Here is a 22,306-nt window from a genome sequence, read left to right as displayed (position 1 = left end):
AAGTTGTTCTTGGTTTTATTCAACACAACAGCAGTTTAGGTGTAATAAACAACATGGAGTGTTACTGGTTTCCTGAAATCACTACAAATATTCACCAAACCTTATTTCACCATACTCTCAGTTCTCACTCATTAAAAATGGACAAAATACCAAGCACTGAGTATCTGAAGTTACAAGAAAAAGGTCAATTTGCTCTTCCATGTAAGCATGGCAATGGAATATTGAACAGTGAGCTGGGCCCTTCAACAAGGGAAGAGAGCTGTTCCTGCGAGACAGAACCTTTTGTGCATCCTTAAGAAAATGAAATCACAGCTGTCAGAGGTTGCAAACTTCAGCTAGAGAACTAATGAATTAAGTGGACTGTTCATTTCTCCATAATGCTTCAACTTGCGTTAAAGCAAATTTCCATCTCATTTGCCACCATTCTTCCAGCCTCTCATAGCATGAGATTTGACAGCTTTAGCCCCCAGTTACAAAGGGTAAAATAGATTTTCCCACTGGAAAATAATGAAATACATTGTAATACAGTTTTACAATTTGTTAGAACAGTTCAGGAAATAAATCCTCAACAGAGAGCAAAATAACCAAAGACTAATGTAATTCATATAATTGACATATATACAGAATAATATGTAGTTTCACTCCAACTTTAATCTGATCTGAGCTGGAACCTGTCTTATTTTCTTGTATATACATACATTTTTCTATACACTATTAGTCAACTGAACAGCCAGTTTCTTTCTTTGATTTAAATACATACACTGAAGAGAAAATTGCATGAGAAAACTTGTTTATCAGAAATCACTTACCCCCCTACTTTGTAGGTTTTTCTTCCAGAGGGTGTAAGCAGTTCCAGAGCATTTTGAACTAAGAGCTCAGAAAAAGCTTATAAAAATTCCTGCCTTGTAACCCAATCACAATTCAAAGAACTGCTCACAAATATATTTTTAGCTCATCCCCTTTTCAGTAGCACTGTAAAAGAGTTCTGTAACAAGTGCATGAGATTAATAAATCTGAAATCTGGCAGAATAATAATGCAGAGAAATGTTTCAAAAATGTTTCATCTGCTACAGTCTCCCTAAAAAGGCAGAAAACAAAGCCAAGTAAGCAGAAATCTAATCACACTTAAATGTACCTAGAAAGGTAAGTGCAACTCACTAGGAAAAAAAGCAGATGAAGTAGCCCAAAATACTGAAGCTTACTGTAACACAACAATGACATGGTTTACAATACACGGAAACCATTCACTGATTCATTGGGCTATTTAATCATATAATCATTACTTTCTGACAATTCTTAGGTCCAAAAATAGTATTTTTCAAGCATGATGGTGCGGTTTTTTGTTTGTTTTGAGGTTTTTTGGGGTTTGGGGTTTTTTTAATCATCCTGTGTAGTTAAATTGAGCTACTTGACATGAAAATATTTCTGACAATTTCTCACAGAAGAAGCCTTTCAAACTTCTCGCCTCAACCGGAAGCGAGTGTGCTGCTACCAACTCTGGTTTAAGACCCAGTTAAATTTTATTCTATGTTCCCTTCAGATCAAAGGACTCCGGTTGCCCATGTATTGTAAAATGTAGCTCTGTGTAAGTTTGAAATACAAGTAAAAACTAAATGAAAGCAAGGGGAAAATTTTGAATATGTTGTATGTCACAGAGGTGATATATCACAATTACCCTACCAGTGACATCTTAAAGTGCATCAATACATCTTTCAGTGATCTAAAGCTTAGCCTATGATTACATTTCAGTGAAAGATAATCCACCTCTGAGAAAAACCATACAAACCCAAGAAGTTATCTGTCTCACAATTATGTCAATTTATACTCTTTAGAAATCTTTGGAACAAGAAGAGGAGGAAGAAAATCTTCATGGTTGTTTCTCCAAGAGATCCTATTTTTCTGCTTTGCCTAAATTTGAGTTTTAGAATGAAACCCACTGACTAATGAGGCAAACCAGGCAAAGTTGAACAAGTCTTCTGAATTCTTTTCCCACTGTGTTATATGGGGTGAGGGAAAAGTAGGACAGGGACCAAATTATTTCATTATTATTGAACTTAATGGACCTTAAAAGATTGTGGATCAACCTCATGAATTATTATAGCTGAAACCAGACAGATTATTTACATCATTTACTGCTGATTTTATGATTGTATGTCCTGAGATGTATTTTATTGCTTTTCAAGATTCAAGATGCATTTATTTCACAGAAACATTTTTCACACTGGAAGTCCAGTCCCATCTGATGAACACTAATTAATATGACAGAAAACCATTATGACTGAATGACAAAGAATCTCTGCAATTAAATTATTTCCACAAACTAAGGAACCCCTTTTCTTTCACTCTGTTACATTATATAATAATATAATTCTGTAACATTATGTCCGATCCGAGATTCGAATTTGTACACATACAGGTATTTTGGTGTACCAATCTTCTACTTAGAACTTTACATGGCAAATGTATGGCCCTGCTCCTGACTGTTTGCTGTTCTGCCTGTTTCTCCTCCCTCCTGCTGCTGATAGGATTTTTCTGATGACAGTGATGTCTACTTTTGTTTTCCCATGATTAGAGAATCTGAGTTCATGGAAAATGCCTGGCAGCCTTTTCTCCTTCAATTATAGGGATCAGTCAATATGGTTTCTTTAGGAAAGGATAATTACTTGCATTTCTGCTTCTCAAGACTTTATTAAAAAAATCTATTTGTATCACTCTCCAAAGACTTTGGGAGTTGGTAACTGTATTGTTAAGGACAGATTATTTTATGAGCCCACCCCATAACATGGGAATTCTTTAAACATGTTTTCCACCAGGAGGCTGAGGAACTGACATAGAATATTCAGGAAAGAGATGTGAAAAGGCACAGGCAGCTGACTGAGCTTCCATTGCCAAAGCCTAGACAACTGGAATTCTGACATCTGTTCATTTCATGGGAGAAAGCTGAGACCCGAAAGCTGAGACCCAAAAGCTGAACTACAAACGGGTTCTCTACAGAAAAAAGCCTTCCATACAAAAAGTAAAAAAAAGTTATTTGGAAAAAATCTTTACATTTAGTTGGAATACACATAAAACTCACTGACACAGTAGGTTAAATGCAGGAATTAAAACAAGAACAATATTAATTATCCAACTACATTTTTTACAAGAAAGATAGTATATGTAACACACTTGAAAATACGCATGGATTCTAATTTTTAATCTTTGCTTTAAAATTTCTAGAAATTTAAGTATGACCTTTTAGAAAAACCTTCCAAAAAACATCAGTTAGAGCATTGGTTACCAAGCAGACAGTGCATATATATCCCAGAGCACAACAGTTAAAACTGGCTGTACATGATAATTCATCCACAACTGTAGATGTTCACAGCACTTGCTGGAACATCAGCTGATATCTGACCACTTACATTCTTAAGAAGAGTTAAAAGCCAGGTCAGTAATAATGATAGCACGTAAAATAGTCTTCACCCTTAGTTAGCTAGTAACTCAGGCACAAACCCTGCCACCTCTCCCCAAACCAACATTAACAGTACTTAAATGGACAGTGTGTTTTATACTAAATAAAACAGTATAATAGATTGTATTATCATTTCTACATTGAGCCAGTATTTTTTCCTGGAAAAAATGACATACCATTTAAAAATTCTTTCAGGTAAATAGTAAGCTCTTAAAGACGACAAATAATTTTTGCAAGTTACAAAAGTAACATGCATCATATTGAACAGGTGAGTGCCTGGCTGTGTAGCTGGTGCCCTGCTCAAGGTTTTGGCTTCTAAGATCATGGATCTACCTGTGAGAAGCCAGGTTTGTTGGGAGCTGATGGGATTCAACTGACCAAGTGGGGCAAGAGCCTCCTTGCTAACAAGCTAGCCAGACTTGTAAGTAGGGCTTTAATCTAGTCTCAGTGGCAGAAGGGGACAGAGTTTTGAGCAACACAGAAGTGCCAGGGGCTGCTGATGCATTAGGAACCAAGAGGGAAACACCTGTGAAATGCAGCAAAGTAATTAGGGCTTGTTCCTCTAAAAAGGTAATACAGTGAACAGCCCAGCTGAAGTGCCTCTGTACCAATGCACACAGCATGGGTAACAAACACAAGTTGGAAGCAGCTAGAAAGCTGTGATCTAACTGATATCACAAGCTTGGTGGGATGAATCACACAACTGGAGCACTGCAATTGATGACTATAAACTGTTCAGAAGGGACAGGCAAGGAAAAAAGGCAGGGGAGGGTTGTCCTTTATGAAAAAAAAAAAAAAAGGATTGACTGCACAGAGCTGTGTTTGAAAAACAGCGATGAACAGGTTGAGAGCTTATGGGTGAAAACTCAGAAGTCAAGCCAACAAAGGAAACCTCATGGCTGGTGTTTACTACAGGCTGCCCAATCAAGAGGATGCTGCCTCATTCTTACTTCAACTACAGGAAGCATCACATTTGCAGGCTCTGATCCTGCTGGGGTACTTCAGTTACTCTGAAATGATGTGTCTTTACTTTTATTTACTATATAAGACTCTCTAAGTCTATTTACTTCTTAGCTTTTAAACATTCTATCTCCCCACATCATTTGTTAGTTCAAAAATCTACAGAAAGATTTTAGTTGCTATAAACACTACCTTTCCTGAACTCTTTGTTACTCTCTTATCATTTCAAGCTCTGCTGTAGATGATGTCTTTTTCAGATCATGGCTTCTCAAAAAAAGAGGTTAGTTACAATCTTTTTGCATTAGTTTAACAAAAACATAAAAAATTTACTCTTCCCAAATATCTCAGGTTGCACATCATTATCCCCAATGTATTTTTAGGTTTTTGAGCCATCATCACCCCATAGCAGCACTTACTTATCACTTTCCTGATTTGCATGTTCTAGAGATAGTCTCAGAAGATGAGGAGGTTGAGATTTTGTAAATCTCTTCAAGTGTTATGAAATATATCCCCTCTGCCCCTCCAAGGAGGATTTCAACACAGACCTTCAAGAAAACGAAATCTGAAACTATGAAATATAGAATGGACCAAAAGCAACTTTTCTTTCTTCTGATTTGTAGCAATTTTTCACATTTGGTCTATGGTATTTCTTTCATACTCTGCTTTCGGAGGATTAGTTTCTTCCTCACACCCGGTCTCTTCCAAACATTCCTCTTTTAACACCCTTTCCCCCATTAGTTCTGCAGAAAAACATTTTGATTCCATAAAGAGTATCTATTTTTTTAATGCATGCAAGAATCCCAGAAGAGGAATGAAAAAATAATGTTTAAGTTGTTGATCCAAAACTTAAACAAACAATAATGAAAAAATTAGAACTGAAAGCCTACAGTTACTTTCTTCGAAGTCACAAGCAGAATGTGGGACTGATATCGTCTCAAATGCAGTCACACCACAAAAATGTTAAAATAAAGCTTTAGAACATAGCAGTGTTCAAATGACTCAGAGTTACTCAAATTAGTTTGCTCCCTGTAGAATACACCTACTTTTCTTCTCAAGTCACACCTTACCTTTGCTTCCATACTGTTCTGGTGGCAGGTCATAAGGTACAGGAAAATACGTTGCTGAATCATTACTTTCTGAAAGCGTTTTCCCTCTCACACGAAAGTAACCTTTGTCCAATCCCTATGAAGGAAGGGAAACATACAGAGCAAATTAATTTTGGGAAAATGACAAACCTGTTCCACAATAGATTTTTCTCAATAAGTTATTTTAATAAACAAAATGTTTTGCCTCCATTACTGAGATTAGATACTTCCTAAAGTGCCTTCCTGTCTTAAGAACTCAGCTTCTCTTATTATTACTATTTCAGGCTCTTCTCTTTACATTCATTGGCTTGGTTCCACAGGTAGGTCCACATCGGATATACTCTACCTTCTTGGTCCCTTACACGTATACCAATGTATTCCCATGTTCACTAGGTAAACATGCTTGTGGCCTTGCTTGCTTGAGCAATTCTACCCAAATCACCGAAGGTCTTTGCTAGTACCATATGGGCAGCGTATCTCAATTCAGCAAGATATTGCTTCTTTTGCATAAAAGTGTACAGACATTGAAATAAAATTTTAATTATTAAAAAAATATTAACACCTTTAGTGTTTAATATTTAACTAAAGGTAAAAGCTTCAAAAAAATTTCTCTTTGCTGTTTAGTTTAATCATGACCATATTATTCAGTGTGTTTCACGAACTGAATTAAAATGCAACTTGTGATACAGAAACAAGTCTTCAAACCTATGTTTTTCAGATATCTTGGGTAACAACATCCATGTATGCTAAAAAAATTTAATGAGGATTTGAAACTGCTTGCACAAAAGTTTCAAAGACTACACTCATATTAGAATGACAGTGGACTTCAAACAAGGTTAAAGACTGCAAAAAAAGCTATAATGCAATACAATACAAGGGCAGATAGATTTAAAGCGATTCAAGTTACTTTGGCAGATGATATTGCTTAGCCACTTCTCCAGAGAAATTAGATCTCATTCATCAATTGTAATGAGTTATACAAAAGCAAATCTCTCATACTGAGATTTCCAATAGCCTATTGTCAATCAAGTACAATTTGATTAGAATAGACTAGAAGTTTTAAAGCTATCAAGCTTTTATTATTTATTTCTAATATATTACTGAACAACTGTATTTTTCTTTTTAAAATCATAGAATAGTTTTGGTTTGAATGGACCTTTAAAGGTCATCTAGCCCAACCCCTCTGCAATGAGCAGGGACATCTTCAACTAGATCAGGTTGCTCAGAGCCCTGTCCAACCTGACCTTGAATGCTTTCAGGGATGGGCCATCTACCACTTCTCTAGGCAACCTGTGCCAGTGTCTCACCACCCACACCATAAAAAATTTTATTCCTTGTATCTAGTCTGAACTTACCCTCTTTTGGTTTAAAAACATTACCCCTTGTCCTGTTGCTACAGGCCCTACTAAAAAGTCCATCTCCATCTTACGTATAAACCTCCTTTAAGTATTGAAAGGCCCCAGTAAGGTCTCCCCAGAGCCTTCTCTTCTCCAGGCTGAACAACCCCAACTCTCCCAGCCTTTCCTCACAGGAGAGGTGCTCCAGCCCTCTCATCAGCTTCATGGCCCTCCTCTGGACTCTCTTATGTTGGGACCCTGGAGCTGGATGCAGTACTCCAGGTGGGGTCTCACCAGAGCAGAGGCACAGGATCACCTCCCTCGACCTGCTGGTCACACTTCTTTTTATGCAGCCCAGGCACAGTTGGCTTTCTGGGCTGCAAGCACACACTGCCGGGTCATGCCCAAATATTAACTTACACTCTATCCAAGCTGTAGAATCCATCAATCCAGGTTTTACTGGATTACTGTTTTGTGACAATACAAGCACACTTAATTACCACTAAACAATCCCATTTTATTTAAACATACATGCTAGCTGAATTGATAGTCCCACCTATATACAGTACTTCTACAATACTTCTTTACTGAAGTTTTACAATGCTAACATTTGATGAAGTTGAAGGAAGCAACATTCATATGACCACACAAAGCATGGGATACAAAGCAGCCTTGCACCTTTTTCTTTGATATTCAGGAAGCATACTAACAGAGAAAAGGGAGAGATGCCAAAGAGAAAGTCAAGCTGTATTACAGCAGTTCTAGCCAATCAGTTCAAGAAACTCCTTCAAAATATAGACGCTCCTTTTGTCTCACCACCCAGAGAAACAGGAAACTATTAGTTATGATGTAAGAAACACTGTGTTATTTCAAGGACTAAGTAAAAGCCACTGACTTTTAAATGAAAGAACAGGGGAAGCAAACAAACATGATCCATGCTAAAGGACTGTGTGAATGAAAATCCATTTTAAGCTTCCCCTTCTTGTACCATTAAAGTCAGTGGAATTTTGGTAAAACTTCATTAAAACCAGGCTACAGCCTTTTATAGGGCTTAGCCTTTAAGTAATAAGCAGTATGTTCAAAACAGACCAATACAAAGATAGATTATTTCTAAAAGTTCATAAATATCTAGGGGTTTGAAACTGAATAAAAAAAATACAAAATTCAGAATTTATTAGAATAAGTGCAACAATCAAGTTGTACAGCTTTACTTCCAGTGAACTTGAATCACTCAGGGATTGACAGAAATTTCATATAAAAATGCAAATAACCATACTTATGTCTGTAGTGGAAAGAACATGAAATACGCCAGTGATGCAATAGCTTACAAAGAACAGGAACTGTGTAAGTGGTGGTGGTGGTAAGAGCTTTTTTCACAACTTGCAGTAGCAAGGGTCTGGGTGGTATGCAGTCCTAGATACTACTCATACGGTGACATTTTAATTACAAACTAAAATGGCTTGTATGAGGTTTGATTGCCCTGAGCACCTACGAGCATTTCTCATCTTCTACATGCAGTTATGAGAGAAATGTTAAATGGCAGAGAAGGCTTCTCTGCTGTATCATGAGCTAGTTCTTATTCTACAATGAACTTCATATGATACCTGATCAAAACCACCAAAGTTACACAGCTGTTGCCTGGCACCACCCGTGTTTGAAATTTGTATAACCACTGCTATCAAAGCACATAGTGTAGGAACAACACCTACTTAGGCCTCTGCATACTTGAATTAAACTGAGATTACTATGCATGTATCAAGAACTATACCACATGTATTCCACTCTGAAGTTCATAGCAGTGGGTGCTTTTCACACAATATGAAAGAAAAAAGCACCACTTGCAGGACATTTTAAATCTCATTTTCCTTCCTGTTAGCCATCTTTTTTTTCTCAACCCAGTAATGTTTTTGTTCTGCTTCATTTCTTCTACTCTCTGTGCCCTGTTATGACTTTGGCGTGTTTCTTTTCAGGCATTTTGATTCCTTCTCTTGTTCTATACCTCTGCTTTCCTTTCTCAGTAGTCACCAGTTATATTTTCCTCTCTTCTAAGTCTTATTTTTTCTCTGATGCTGTCCTCCAACCCTGCAGGACTGCACCAGTTGATCCCAAAATTGTTTTATTTGTCTGTCAGAATTTAACCTGTAGGGATCTTCCATTCAGGAAATGCTAATCTAACAAAAGATATTTAGTTTTCCTCAAAACATCTTGGAGTAAGAGTCTAGGTTATAGAATACATTCTTGAACAAGGCTCTCTGAGGAGATTCACATGCTTTTAAAAATAACTCTCATGTGTCTATCTTCACACAGAAGATCACACAGAAATTGAAATAAGTCACACATTTTGTCTGTTTTGAGCATTTCCTGGATGTTGACAGCTCTCATTGCTGTTTCCAAAAAACAAACCAGCAGGATCTTGCCTAAAAAAAATTCTGCCTGCCTTGTAAATTTTCCCTCAGCCATGTTCTATTCTTTCAGCATTTTTCCCTCTGCAGCTATATTTTGTTCTTTGACAGCTGCTCACAGCAATAGATTTTGAAATGTTAAGAGATACATTTCTCAGTTGGGACATTTTTTTTGTACTTATGAAACTTTAGATGCTGTTGTGGGCTCTGTTAATGCCTTAGCATCATACATTGTAAAAAGTAGGCACTGGGAGGCAGAATGGGAAAAGGAAGTAGGACAACTTTTAAAATTCTTTCCAGCCTTTTTTGCCCCAAACACAGGGCAGATTATAGACTATACAAAAAAAAAAAATCACACAAGACAGAGGTAAGAATTGCTATCCCTACCTGAGTGGGAATTAACACTGATATCACTACAGCATTTCAATACTACTGGAGAAACTCCTGTAGGAGACAGCTCATTACTCCCCTAGATGATTATGGGTCTATCCTTTCCCATGCCAGTAAACAAAAAAGCCTGCTCTTCAGCAAAACTATTTAAAAACTCACTAGTTTTTGCAGTCAAGAATTAAGGATGCACACAAACTTTACAGTGATCATGCACGTCTGGTCAGGAGAATACACAATTAAATCCTTCCTCAACATTAGGGCGCATTTATTCAAAACAGAGCTTTACTCAATTGTATCGGAACATTTGCTGTAAGAAGCCACAATGATAAAGTCAGGTATCTAAACCCAAAGTTCCTCAGCTTGGAAAATGTGTCTCGGTGTCTTTATTATCACTGAAGTTTGAAAACACAGCAGTTCTGTAAACACTAAAAGCAAGGTTTAACATCCTAGAGTCCACATATAAAAATCTTGGTTTATCCACATTGTATTTATTTCCTTACTCCCACTCTACTTCATACAGGATAGATGACTTCAACTGAAACCAGAGTTAACAGTCAAAGAGCTTAACTCACTTTATTTTGGTTCTGGCCTAAGTTGAGCTATGACTGAAGGTGAACAACTGGTTCAGTTGTTTCAACTCAGCAAAAATTTAAGCAGTTCAGTTCTGATGATCACACGCGCACACAATGGTTGGCTACTTTCTAGTCCAGATTCAGCTCATATGCCCATCTCCACAGGCAACTATAAAAGAGTCTTCCTCATTACCAGTGAGTATTCACCATCAAATATAGCATTTCAGAATCAATCACTATTGTTAGTTGTCTGTGACTGATTATCTAGATATAATCGTAGCATCTGATAGCACTAGGTACACAATAATGGGTAGTTCTCAGTTTAATAGCAACTACTACATTCCTCTGAGTTTTATATTTCCAAAAACTGACTGGCTAGTACCATATTCTTCAACAGACCTTTTAGAAGATTTAAGTATTCCACAAACTTTTATACCATTTTACAGGTCAAGTTCAGTTTATCTTACAACCTTATCAGACACAGAAGCTGTAAGGAGCAATTATTTATTTAAAAAGCTTTCCATTAGACACTTTCAGAATTTTTTCAAACAAAATAGTTACTGCAACATGCTTTCCAGAACTCCATACTGTTAGGTGATGGGGATCTCTCAACATGTTTTACATGTTAAAGATGTGATTTATTTCAGCCTCTGCAAAGGAATCCCCAGCAGCTGAAAGAGCAAGCTGAACACAAGTGAGAGTGAAGATGTGGGAGGTGAGAAACAGAAATGGAGATAGAAAGGGAAATGCAGTTCAAACACAGGACACCATCATTTTTATGAACATTATTTTTTAATCAAGAGAAGCTTGTGATCTAATGTCAGAATCAGCTGATTTTTCCTAAACACTAAAATTGTAAATGATGACAGCTGCTGCTATGCTGAGAACAACCATTCAACATATTTCTGAGAGTCTGCATTAGCACACCAGGCCAAGACCCAACCTCAGAGCATAAGTTCTGGAAACATTCTAAGAACCAGACAAAAACTGGCAGTCAACAGATGGCAAGTGAGGAACGATCCACTTCCAAATTTGTATTCAGCAGAAAATAGAAAGCACAAGCCGCAGAGCTAGTGGAGTTTTTAAGATTAGGAATATTGTGTGTGCTATGCAAGTCTTAACTTCTACCAGGGTAAGTACCATTAACTTTGTGATCAAGCTGCATGAAATAACCTGAAGAAACAGAACCATGAGAAATTGGCAGTATTAAATTGGCATTCCAATAGCTAGAGTGTACTGAGTCTCTCAAGGACTAGGAATGCTCAGTTTTGTTCCAAAGTGCTTAAATTAGTTTGTATTCTGTATATTTCTAACTGCAAACAAACTTTAAAAAATTCAGTTTCTAAAAATGTTGTCTATTCCCAGTTCTCCGTTATCTTCACCTAAGACTACTCTGCCACATAATACGTTAAAACCATAATGAACCAACAAGTCTTGACAACCAAAGTTATTAAAGAAGCGCTTTATATGCAGAGTTAACTACAGGGCATATACATAAGAGATTCACAAACTAAGCACAGCAACCCAAATATCAGATGACTGCACGTACATAAGACAAGCATTACTATTTGTGTGTCTGACCACTTGTTATCAGGTGTCTCTGCAGGCACTTGCCAGTGAAGAAAGGAAAACCAGCTACAGTCCCTCTCCCCACTTCACTCCCATATGCACCCTATCATGGGACTACTGACAGGTGACTTGTTTTCTCCTGGTTGGCAGTCTTCACAATTAAGTATCAATATTTAGGAAATTGGGAGGAAAAGAATTAAGTATTCTCTTCCAAAAATAGGTATTAAATGTTACATTCTTGCAAGTTTTAGATAAACTTCAATTAAGTTGTGTTCTGAGAAGTCTGAAATTCAAACATAAGACTATCTCATGCACACTGGTACATTTGAGTACAGGCACCTGTATAGAGGCACATATTTGCACGCTTTCTATAATTTACCTAAGACAAATAATAGTTGTGAGGACAGTAGAGAAAGCATTGTACTTACACAAAGCTTCTTTATATTGCACAAATTTTAACTATGCTACTCAGCAAAATCAAATGAAACTTTATCATGAAGTGTGATACATTAGAATTCTATTTCTCATGGCTACGCACTTCTGACAATTCTCAATGAACAACTTTCTCATTCACTTGTTGCAAAACAGAGGCTAAACTATTACATATCACTGTGTAAAAACTACAGCAGGCCAGACTGATTTTCTCAAGCTTCTCCTTACTCACTGAGTCATTGTGTCATATATTTAGATCTGGATTTGTTTCTCCAGATTTGTACCTGCATCTCATCTGCACCTTTGTCCCTCTACTCACTACCCTCTCAACCCAAATGATACAGAAGAAAAAACAATAGTGAAAAGCAGCAAGAATGATCAAAGAATCTCCACCCTAGGAGCAACTGAGCAGGCTAAGGACTCTTCAGCCTAGAAAGAGATAAAGGCCTATAGAAAGACTGGTACGGAAAAGGTGAATAGGGATCACACGGTTATTGCATCTTTCAGTGCAAGATAGGACAACCACCAAATGAAACTAATTTTCAGAACACTGTTCTTCATGAGACATTAAGTTGTGGAACTCAGCCAGAGCAGGTTGTGAACGTTACAGGCTTACAGGTATTTGAGAGAAGACAAGAGATGTACACAGAAGAGGCTATAGCTGCTAAGTCAAGAAATCTTCAGGGATAAACTGCTACATACATGCCTGCCCATTATACTTTTCTGTAAGCATCTGCTTTTGGCCACTGAGTTTTGAGATGTGCCTTTGACATGAGAAAGTAAAACCTTCTACTATGCCAACAGTGGCTTTTAGAGTAACCAGTGTGACAAAAAAGGAAAGATCTGGGGGTTTGGCTCTACCATTTATAGCGCACAATACATTTTCCTAAGGCAGGTCCTAGCCATTTACATTTATTTTCATCCAAAAGTTCGCTGATCAGCTTCCCCATAGGCTCTGGTTCTCAAAAGCAGGCCAAGAGAAGGTTATCTCAGTGTGATCCTACACTCACCTCCCTGCTCTCTGCCTCCTTGAACCTGCCCTTCTCACTTCCTCTGATGCATCTGATCATGTTGAGCCCATTCATGGAACAACACTTTGAAAATTTGTGCCATCTGGCTTTGGCCAGTCTGAGCTGGTTTAAAGCACAAGGCATCCAGTGAGCACCAGTGCCAGTACAACTAAGGGAGTAAAACCAGCCATGGACAGCCTACAATCATGATAGGGCCAACTGATGATGCAGTTCCACATGTTAAGCTAATCTATTGCTTTGATATGTTTGAGATTAAGGTAGGCTGGAAGCTGGCTTATCAGGTGGTTAATTCTTTAATAGACTGATTTCCTGACTCAGACAAGTACACAGCAACCTACTCGTCACCAGAACATGATCCTGAGTTGCAGCAAAGCTTCACTATATATTATTCTTCCTAGGCTGAGGGCCTAAGCCTGCATCAGTTGCAGGTTTAAGAGACACCTTCAACATCAAACAAAAATGACTGCCATGATGCCAAGATTGTAGGCATCCTTTCTGCAAATCTGAACATGTCCTGCAACTACTCAGTGAGATCAAGATCTTGGCCAGGTTTGTATGAATAGCTTTTGCTGGTTTGATCCACTGTGTGTATAGAAACTGGATTAATTTAATAAATAACTACAATTCCTGCGGAAGGCTCCTTTTTTACTGAATATAGTTACAAAATTTTCATAGACTTTGATGACAAAGAATGGCCCAATAGACAAAATTCTCATCTCTAAAGGTTAGTGACACCTTTGAAATGAATGATTTTTGACAGATTGAGATCCAAGGGTCAGATCCTATCACTAGAAAATCTACTGCAGAGTATCATTAGACTGAAACACAGCCTTAGAGCAAGTTATCTCAAGTTATGGATGCTAAATTAAATCTCATTTAAAGATACCTGGAATCATCATCTTGAGATGCTGACTCCTACAGCTGCATAAAGGAAAAACTTTGCCAAAAGCAGTGGTGTCTACTAAAAATTAGAAATGCATTTAATGACAGGCATGTCTTGTAAATGACAGCAGCTTGTACAGATATGCCTGAGGAAGCCTTAAACTAATGTGGACACTGCTAGCACAGTAATCATAACATGATATTTACTATGGCTCTGTATTAGCTCCAGTTCTTGGACGGTTTTGCTAATTTGTACTAAACTCTACTGCTATAACCATCAACTGGCAATTCTCAAGAAAGAAACATCTTGTGTGCATTAAGCTATTTTTGGTTCTCAGATATAAGATTGCATTATGCATGCATCATAAGGATAAATTTACACTGCAATAGAAAACATCAGCCATTCAAATCCTTGATGCCTCCAGTTAAATTTGTTTTCAGCAGTACTTATCCACTTGTTGGCAGTGACTCATCCTCCCGATACCTATGTTTCTGCACTCTGAAAAGCCATTGGGTTCCTAAACAACCCCACTCCACACCCCACTCCCCCAGTGCAGCTTACTTACACTTCTACAACTATGTTACAGGTACAACTGCAAATTCAGTTTTGAAAATACCAGCCCCTACCTTTTGCATTTGGCACTTACTATATGAAATATAAGCTGTGTTTATTTTCACCTTTAAAAAAAAAATCAAAGCAGCACAGAAACTGTATTTTTCATGACAATTTTTTCTTGAGATAGAAGATGAAAACTCCCAAGATGAAAACTAAAACTTTGTTAGTGCTGTAAGGTTGACAGTTTAACAGCTGGTAGATAAGACAGCACAATAACACTATTACAAGTCTTAAAGCCCAAAATCTTTTTCTAGGGGACAGTCACAACAATCAAGATAGTAGGGAACAGTGGAGTGGATTCACAGCTGACAAATCCCACTTCTCTAATTAATCTGATATTACCTTGCAGGCTTACTACACAAGATTATAGTTCTTGCTCCCAGGGTAGGAAATATTCATTCTCCCTCCTTTTTGCGACTACAAACATTAAAACCAAAACAAACATTTTTCATCTCCTTACTTAACAGTCATATTTTCAGCAATAACTCTTCTGCACCGAAGAAAGTTTCCACACTACTTGCTGCTTCAACTAGTGTCAAAATAACAGAGCTATATAGCAATAAGTGAATTTGATGTTTTCCTGAACATAGCAGGGATTAGAGTAAGAACACTCTGACTGCCTTTTCCAAAAGGCTGATCAAAAGGAAAAAACAGCATGCCAGAACTCAAGGACTTGCATACTTAAACAAGTGTTCTCTGGGTTTGTTTCATACACAAATTTAGAGTGTGCCTGTGAATGCAGAATGCAGCAGAAATTGCTGAAAAGCCTTTAAGATTCAAAGCAATGTAGCCCCCTCCCACACCAAGCAGAACTCTCTAGTCCCTAAACAGAAGTTTGGCAAAGAGGGGAAAGAAGAGCTTAATTTTTTGTAGTGTTTCAGTGAAGCCTTTCCTCTCATGAGAGCAGACCAAATTAATGTCTTTTTTGCCTCTCTGATGACCACAAGGCTTGAGCTTCATTAGGAACTGTTTACCCAAAAGTATTTATCAAAACTGTTCCTTACACTTGTCATTAGTAGTAGAGTACTCACATTGGATTTATAGCAGAATTTACCTCTAAGTTTTCTTGTGTAAACAGGCCTGCAGGCTTCTGCTAGAGGCTGGAGCAGATGCTTGATAAGTATCCAATGGGTTTTTTATCATCAGTAAACTTAACTGGAATTTAAATGTCTAAGCCATTTTTATGCAACACAAGAATAAAAATACACTTCAATTTTTAATAATTCTCAATCTCTTAAATGGCTAAGAGGATTTTATTCCAAATGCTAAGACTAGACTGCAAGTAGAAACAAAAACATTAATAATTTGGTCTAAATAAACACCCAGAAATATGAAAAAGTCATGAATAGCAGAAAGGTCTAACTAGCTTGCAAAGAAGGTAAAGTTTTAACTTCAGATTGCTGAAATTTTCTAAGGTTCAAATGCTTCAGAATCTTCTATATTGCTGATAAACGCTCCTGAACAAATAATTCTGTTCATCAAAATGAAGTCTGATTTTAGAATGAAACTGAGTTAGTTATAGAAAAACTCACAAGAATGAGATTCAAAGGCATTAAAACTTACAATTCTAGGCACGGGGGAGAAAATTCACAGTCTTTTAACATAAGTTTTGGCCCTCTGAGAAGTGTTCTGGTGATGCCCTCTCCCCTGCTTGACATGCAAAAAATCCTGTGTAGAACACAAGATTCAGGAAGGAATGCAAACCAAATGTTCTCACAGCGGGTTGGGGGGGGGGGGGGTTGGGGGGGGGGGGGGAGGGAAGGGTGTTTTTTGGTTTTGTGGGTTGTTTTTTTTTTCTGTTCCGCTGAAAATTTTGCGGATTGCTCAGATCTGAAACAGGTATGGCCACTCTTGGCAAAAATACTAACTCAATTATTCCTGATTTCATTTGAAGTGTGTTTTCCAAAACTAGCAATGCAAAGAAAAGACAGAGTCAAAAAAGGAATATTCAAATTATGTAAAATGACTGCACAATCTGGTGATCAGTTATGCCTATACAAAAAACTTCATCCACTAAGTACAATCATACTAGTACCACACAAATTCTTTGCAGCATTTGGAGATAACAGTAGCCAAATTCTTAGAACATTATTTTATCCCTTGAGGTCAGCTGCTGTTAAAAGTCACATCTTTTTACACCTTTTTTTTTGCCCAACACTTCATTATTCTGTTATTAATAGTTGTTTACGCAAGTGATGTTTTAGGGGTTTTTTGGTGGTTTTTTGTTTGGTTGGATTTTTAAAGTGCAGTGATATTAAAACCCATGGTTTCTACTATAGGAAGTCGTAACATTTTTCTTGTTTCAGTCTCCAATCAACGTACTTTCTTTCACATAAACCATGCTGAAGAATGATGTTTGAGATTGCCTCTATAGTTCACAATATCAGAGACCACACTACTATGTAAACTTCTTAATAAATGTCAAGAGTGAGATAAGAGTTTTAGCTACAGCCAGGAACCATCAATCTTAATATTGCAATCTTTGGAGACTGCAATTATACAGTTATGGTAGGTAAGCATTTTTACAATGTCATAATATTAGTAAATATTCATTTGGGAGTACATCACTAATCAACAGGAGTGATGCAACATTATGCGAACATCTGTCAACATTATCTAGGAAAGACATATTATTCATCAGAAAAATATTTCTAAGGACTTTTAGCATACAAACGCTTTTTCAGAGAAACCTGCCATTTCTTCTCTGGAAAAGAAGAAATTTCACACAGGAAGGAGGAGTTTGAATGGTTTCTGATCATAGACTACTGCTGTTGATAACATTTTGGTACTAATAGGTTCACCAGAAAAGGAGAAATCAACAACAGGAACAAGACATCTCCCCAGCATCAGACAGTAGATCTAAATAAGACAAAAAGCAATCTAAAAAAAGGAAGCTTTTTTCTTAAATACAACGCACAACTAAGTCACAGAACTTGCTACCACAGGATTCTGCAGGGGGCTAAAAACAGCAATAGTAGTTCAATAAGGAACTTGATGTGTTGAGAATAAGCCGAATTGTGGCTTATGTGTATCATGGTCTGGATACAATTTTCATCCTGGAAAACCTTTAAAATCAATCATAGGGAACATATACTAGAGAGATATCACATACATACTGTTTATTGTGCTAACGCCCTGTGGCATCTGCTACAACTGCACTAAGACTAGACTACAAGCTAGATGGACCTTTTACCAAAAAACCAAACATTTCATGTCTCCCAATCCTCTGCTCCACACACTAGAATAATAGTTATTCTGAGTCAAACTTGTCTTCTACATACCGAGACTGCTGTCACATAGGTATGGAAGATATAATCCTTCAGCTTTTAAACAGCCTTTCATGAAAATATTCTTATATTTGTATCAGAGATTTTAGAAGATGCATTTGAGAACTTTCCTCAAAGCAGAAAGTTTGAGAGAAGACAGTCATATGGCTTTGCAAATGCATTTCAGGGAAAGAGCAAGAACAGCAATCAGCACATTAGGAATTGTTTTTCAAGTTGCAACCCATATGCATCACTTCGATGTGAATATGCACTCACAGTCTAGTTTTAAGAAGCACGAAAGAAAAACAGAAAAGAGATTTGATTATCCTTTCCAGCCACATTTAGTAAATTACAATTTTAAAACATTATTGCCTTTCAGTAACACAACAAAAGTCACATCAATACCAAATCCATACTTGCTGTGTAGGGAAGCAGACTGTTTCTATTTTAAAGAATACTTTGTGTAAACTCCACTTGCTATTAGCTTTCTAACCTGGACACATAGAACCTAGTAAGTAGGTTATTGAGTCACACTTGTATTCATCAATCCTTGCAGTTTCTCAGTATATCCCAGGATTTGTACTTGAACCATGAACTTACAAATGCTGAAGGCAAGAAAAGGACTCCAAGTTCGTAAGAACGGATCATCAGTTGGGTACCATTTTTCTCCAGAGCTCCCCAAGCTGCTTTAGATAGATTGGCACTGCCAAGAGAAATAAAGCATTTCAGTGAGGCATAATCTTCACAGCAGAAGATGCTTAAGTACCACAGCTGTAGCAATGCACTTCCAGCAGAACTCTTTTCATAAAGAGTGATTTGCATGTTATTCCTTATTGCTATTTTTACAGCACAGTGGGAGCAGCAGAGACAATATATGGAAGGGTAGTCATACAATACACATGGATAATTATACAAGCCTACTTGTGCCATACAGATCTACAAGAGATTCAACCTTTTGAATCTTCTCTGTACATTTCAGAAAGGAACTTGGTATTTGTAAACAGCTTCAATTTGATGACTTAGGAATATTACAGGCTAGCTCAATTACGACTTGTTGCATTGTAATACATTTAGTACGGAGCATTTTTACAATTGTTATCTTTTGCTCCTGGTATTTTGTTCTTCAATATGTTTATGAAAACAAATATTTATTGAAGAGGTATTTTTTGGTTTTATGTGCTGTATTGCACCATGTTGTAGTTGATCCTTCATCAGTATCTGCTATGAAGTAGATCAAGTTGGGAGTCAAAAAATAAATGCAATTCTGTTGTCAAAACCTATTTCTACAGCAAAATACACCACACTGGATGCTTTTTGATACTAGCAAATAGTGGAATAGAAGAAGCATGAGAAAAAATAAAAGCAGCCATGAATTTCTGTATTAGGTTGACTCAGCATCACATCTGAATATCTTAAATCCTTTAAAAAGCACCTTAATCACTACTACCATTGCAGGCAACAGTATCAATGAGTGATGAAATTTAAAAAGCCACAATATAAAGAGAAAAAAAAGATTAAAGTAACTGAGCATTTAAGAACAAGAATACAAAGATCATGATCTATAGTATATAGGGTTGCACAAAAATCAGTTTTGGCAAAATTCAAACATATTGTGAATAAAAAATACAGGTAAGACATCCTCCCTTCTTGTCAAGAAATTTCTTGTTCCCTCTTTTGACTTCTTTAAAAAAGCAAAACAATAGAAATAGAAAGCTAGACTTCAAGCTAGACTGCTGAACAACTTATTCTGACAAAAGGTCAGATTCCAAATATTAGGTATCTACATGTTTTGTAATGATACACTGAGGCTTAACCCATATTTATTTTGTACAAACCAGCACATTCACATACAGCATTTATTAAAAGTCAACCCAAGGTTTAAGAATACTTACCACTTCAACTGATGCTGAACCCCAAAACCGGCAGTTACAGCTCAGAAAAGATTTTGGTGTGATTGCCAACAGTTCCTGACATAATCATTTCAACTTGCAGCCCCAAAAGGGGCAATGCAATGAAGAAATATTAAATATGGACAAAAATTCACTACTTCTAATATTATGAAGATTATGGCAATGACTCACCTGGGCCTGCAATTGACAAGAACTTTATATATTACTTTTTTTTAAGCAAGAAATGTATGGGTAGTTGTTTACCTTGTAACTAAGAACCATGCAATCTTCCGGAAGTCAGGAGAGGGTCTGATGTATGTCTTAATGTGAGGTATAGCATGACTTCGACCTGAGATTTCCGCTGACCATTTGCTAGAAAAACAAGAGGAATTCTTTTCATATTCAGTTTTATTGTGAGGTCTAAAACATACTCACCATACTACAGTGCCATGTTTTCAGTAATACTACCCTATATTTGTCACATTTAATACTTCCCCCCCCCCCCTTTACAGAAAGGCTGAAAATAACTGAATTTTTAATCCCAAAATCCAATATTCTCCTCGGTGTATCAGACTCTCCTAATAAGTTTTCCCACTTCTCCACTGCAGCTAGCACTCAAGAAACTTGAGTTCAAACTTCTAGCAAATACTTCTTCTTTGAAGACTATCAATGGTTATGCATTTAAGCAAAGGAGCTTGGCACCAAATTAAACCTCAAAAAATTCCGCAAGCTCATTACAATTTATTATGCACAAAATAGATGCAGAGACCAACTGATATTACCATTCCTCTTCCCTTTTCTGTGCCTCTAAGCCACTGAGAAATTTGAGGGCTTAAGAGAGTAGAGGTCATATCTATGTGTATATATATAAACTAGTTTAAAACAACAAGCCATTGTTGGGGTAATTCAGCATCAATGTTACAGAACTAAACTGTAAGAAAGCAGTAAATATACATAACTGAAGGCATGTAATCATGGCATTTAGAAGCCCTTTCCACTCACAGCTGCTAGTCCTCACTCAAAATCAAGAAGGCAGCTTCCAAACACACCTTCCTCCACCCAGAGACTTTTCTTCCCTCAGTTTGGAATGTAATAGGCTCTGGCTTTGGTTGTCACAATCTTGTTTCCCTAATTTAGCACCCTCTTCTAAAAGGCACATCAAAAAGAATCAATCAGCTGCAAAAAACCTCTCAAGTGAGCTGTTTTAATTTAAAAGCCTAAGAAGATTGAAGTGGAAGGGCTGGAATGAATAAGTTGACTTTCAGGACTAACTTTCACCTGAGTTAAGTCAAGAGGCTTTGCAGTTCAGGGATCAAGTCCTAATTAACCCTATCCTCCGATGAAGGAAAGAAAACTGTTGCTGAGAATTGGTCCTGTATTCATAAATGGCAAGAGCTGAAACACTGTATGCATGTTTGGAACAAACTAGACATCTTTGTATTTTGATGCAAGCCACACTGAAGTCTGTTTTGAAGACCAGACCAAGATATATACATTATGGGAACAGCTAAGTAAAACTTGTGTTCCCCTACAGAACTCCACACTTTATATACATATGGATTGTAAGGCTATGCTATACCATAACTCAACAATTCCTGTTAATAGCTTTACCTCACAACTGACAGTTTAGGCAAACATTATCTTTAAGACACAAAAATAATTAGGTAACTCCAGTAACTTTGTAGAAATGAAAAACAAGAAAAATAGCAGAACTGGGAATTGAACATAGATTTGCTTTAGATCTATCTCATTGCCTTACTTAAGGACAAACTTTCCCCCCCACTATTGACTGCAATAATTTTGAGATACTATCTCAGTCTACTCCTTTTTGCTTCCTTATTATCTTTGACAAATACATTTAAGTACCGTGTTTTAGCAAAAGTACTACCAATTCTCTTCCGTTTAAATTCTACAGTAATCTAATTGCAGTAAGTTTCAATTACAAGTGATTGAAACTGGTATTCCAGAAAGTTAAAATCAGAAAGGGGAGCATACACTTTAGCCATATTTTCTTTAATAAGACAGCACAAATATGTAAGGACAAAAAGGAGAAACTGATTATGTTCTTCAATCAGTTTGTTGGTGTTTTTTTAAGTAATTATATTATTGAAACACTCAGATGCTTTTAGTAAAAGCATTATTAGCAAAGTATTTAAGAAATGTTTTCCCTCCAGCCTAAAAGTTAGATTATCTCCAGACAGCATAATGGAATAAACCTAAAGATCTGAAAGGAGTTTCAGATGGGTACAATCTCATTTAATCTATTCTTAATACAGCTAAGTTTCAACTTCACCATGGAACTTTCCTGGCATATTTTTAGGAAAAAAAAAGCCAAACCAAAGAGCCTTAAGTAAAATACAAGTGCAGTTACTTTGCAAGGATGAGAGCATATGTCAGTATAACAATTTCAGGCTATTTCTA

General features: G+C 36.9%; 1 protein-coding gene across 4 annotated transcripts in view; it reads right to left on the bottom strand.

Annotated features, from left to right (window-relative positions):
• The window catches only part of TDP1 (tyrosyl-DNA phosphodiesterase 1), a 51,585-nt gene that overhangs the window by 6,725 nt on the left and 22,554 nt on the right, over window positions 1-22,306 (bottom strand). For all 4 annotated transcript variants that reach the window (XM_054827928.1, XM_054827927.1, XM_054827929.1 and 1 more), the window contains exons 13-15: window positions 20,150-20,257; window positions 18,597-18,699; window positions 5,482-5,596 (exon numbers count right to left, since the gene is read on the bottom strand). In XM_054827928.1, coding sequence (XP_054683903.1) covers window positions 5,482-5,596; window positions 18,597-18,699; window positions 20,150-20,257 — 326 coding nt within the window. The remainder of the gene's footprint in view (window positions 1-5,481; window positions 5,597-18,596; window positions 18,700-20,149; window positions 20,258-22,306) is intronic.

Source organism: Grus americana, chromosome 5, assembly GCF_028858705.1.
Source record: "Grus americana isolate bGruAme1 chromosome 5, bGruAme1.mat, whole genome shotgun sequence".
In the NCBI taxonomy this organism is placed as follows: domain Eukaryota; kingdom Metazoa; phylum Chordata; class Aves; order Gruiformes; family Gruidae; genus Grus; species Grus americana.
Note: the sequence above shows the minus strand (reverse complement) of the source record. Positions and strands in the feature narration are given on the sequence as shown.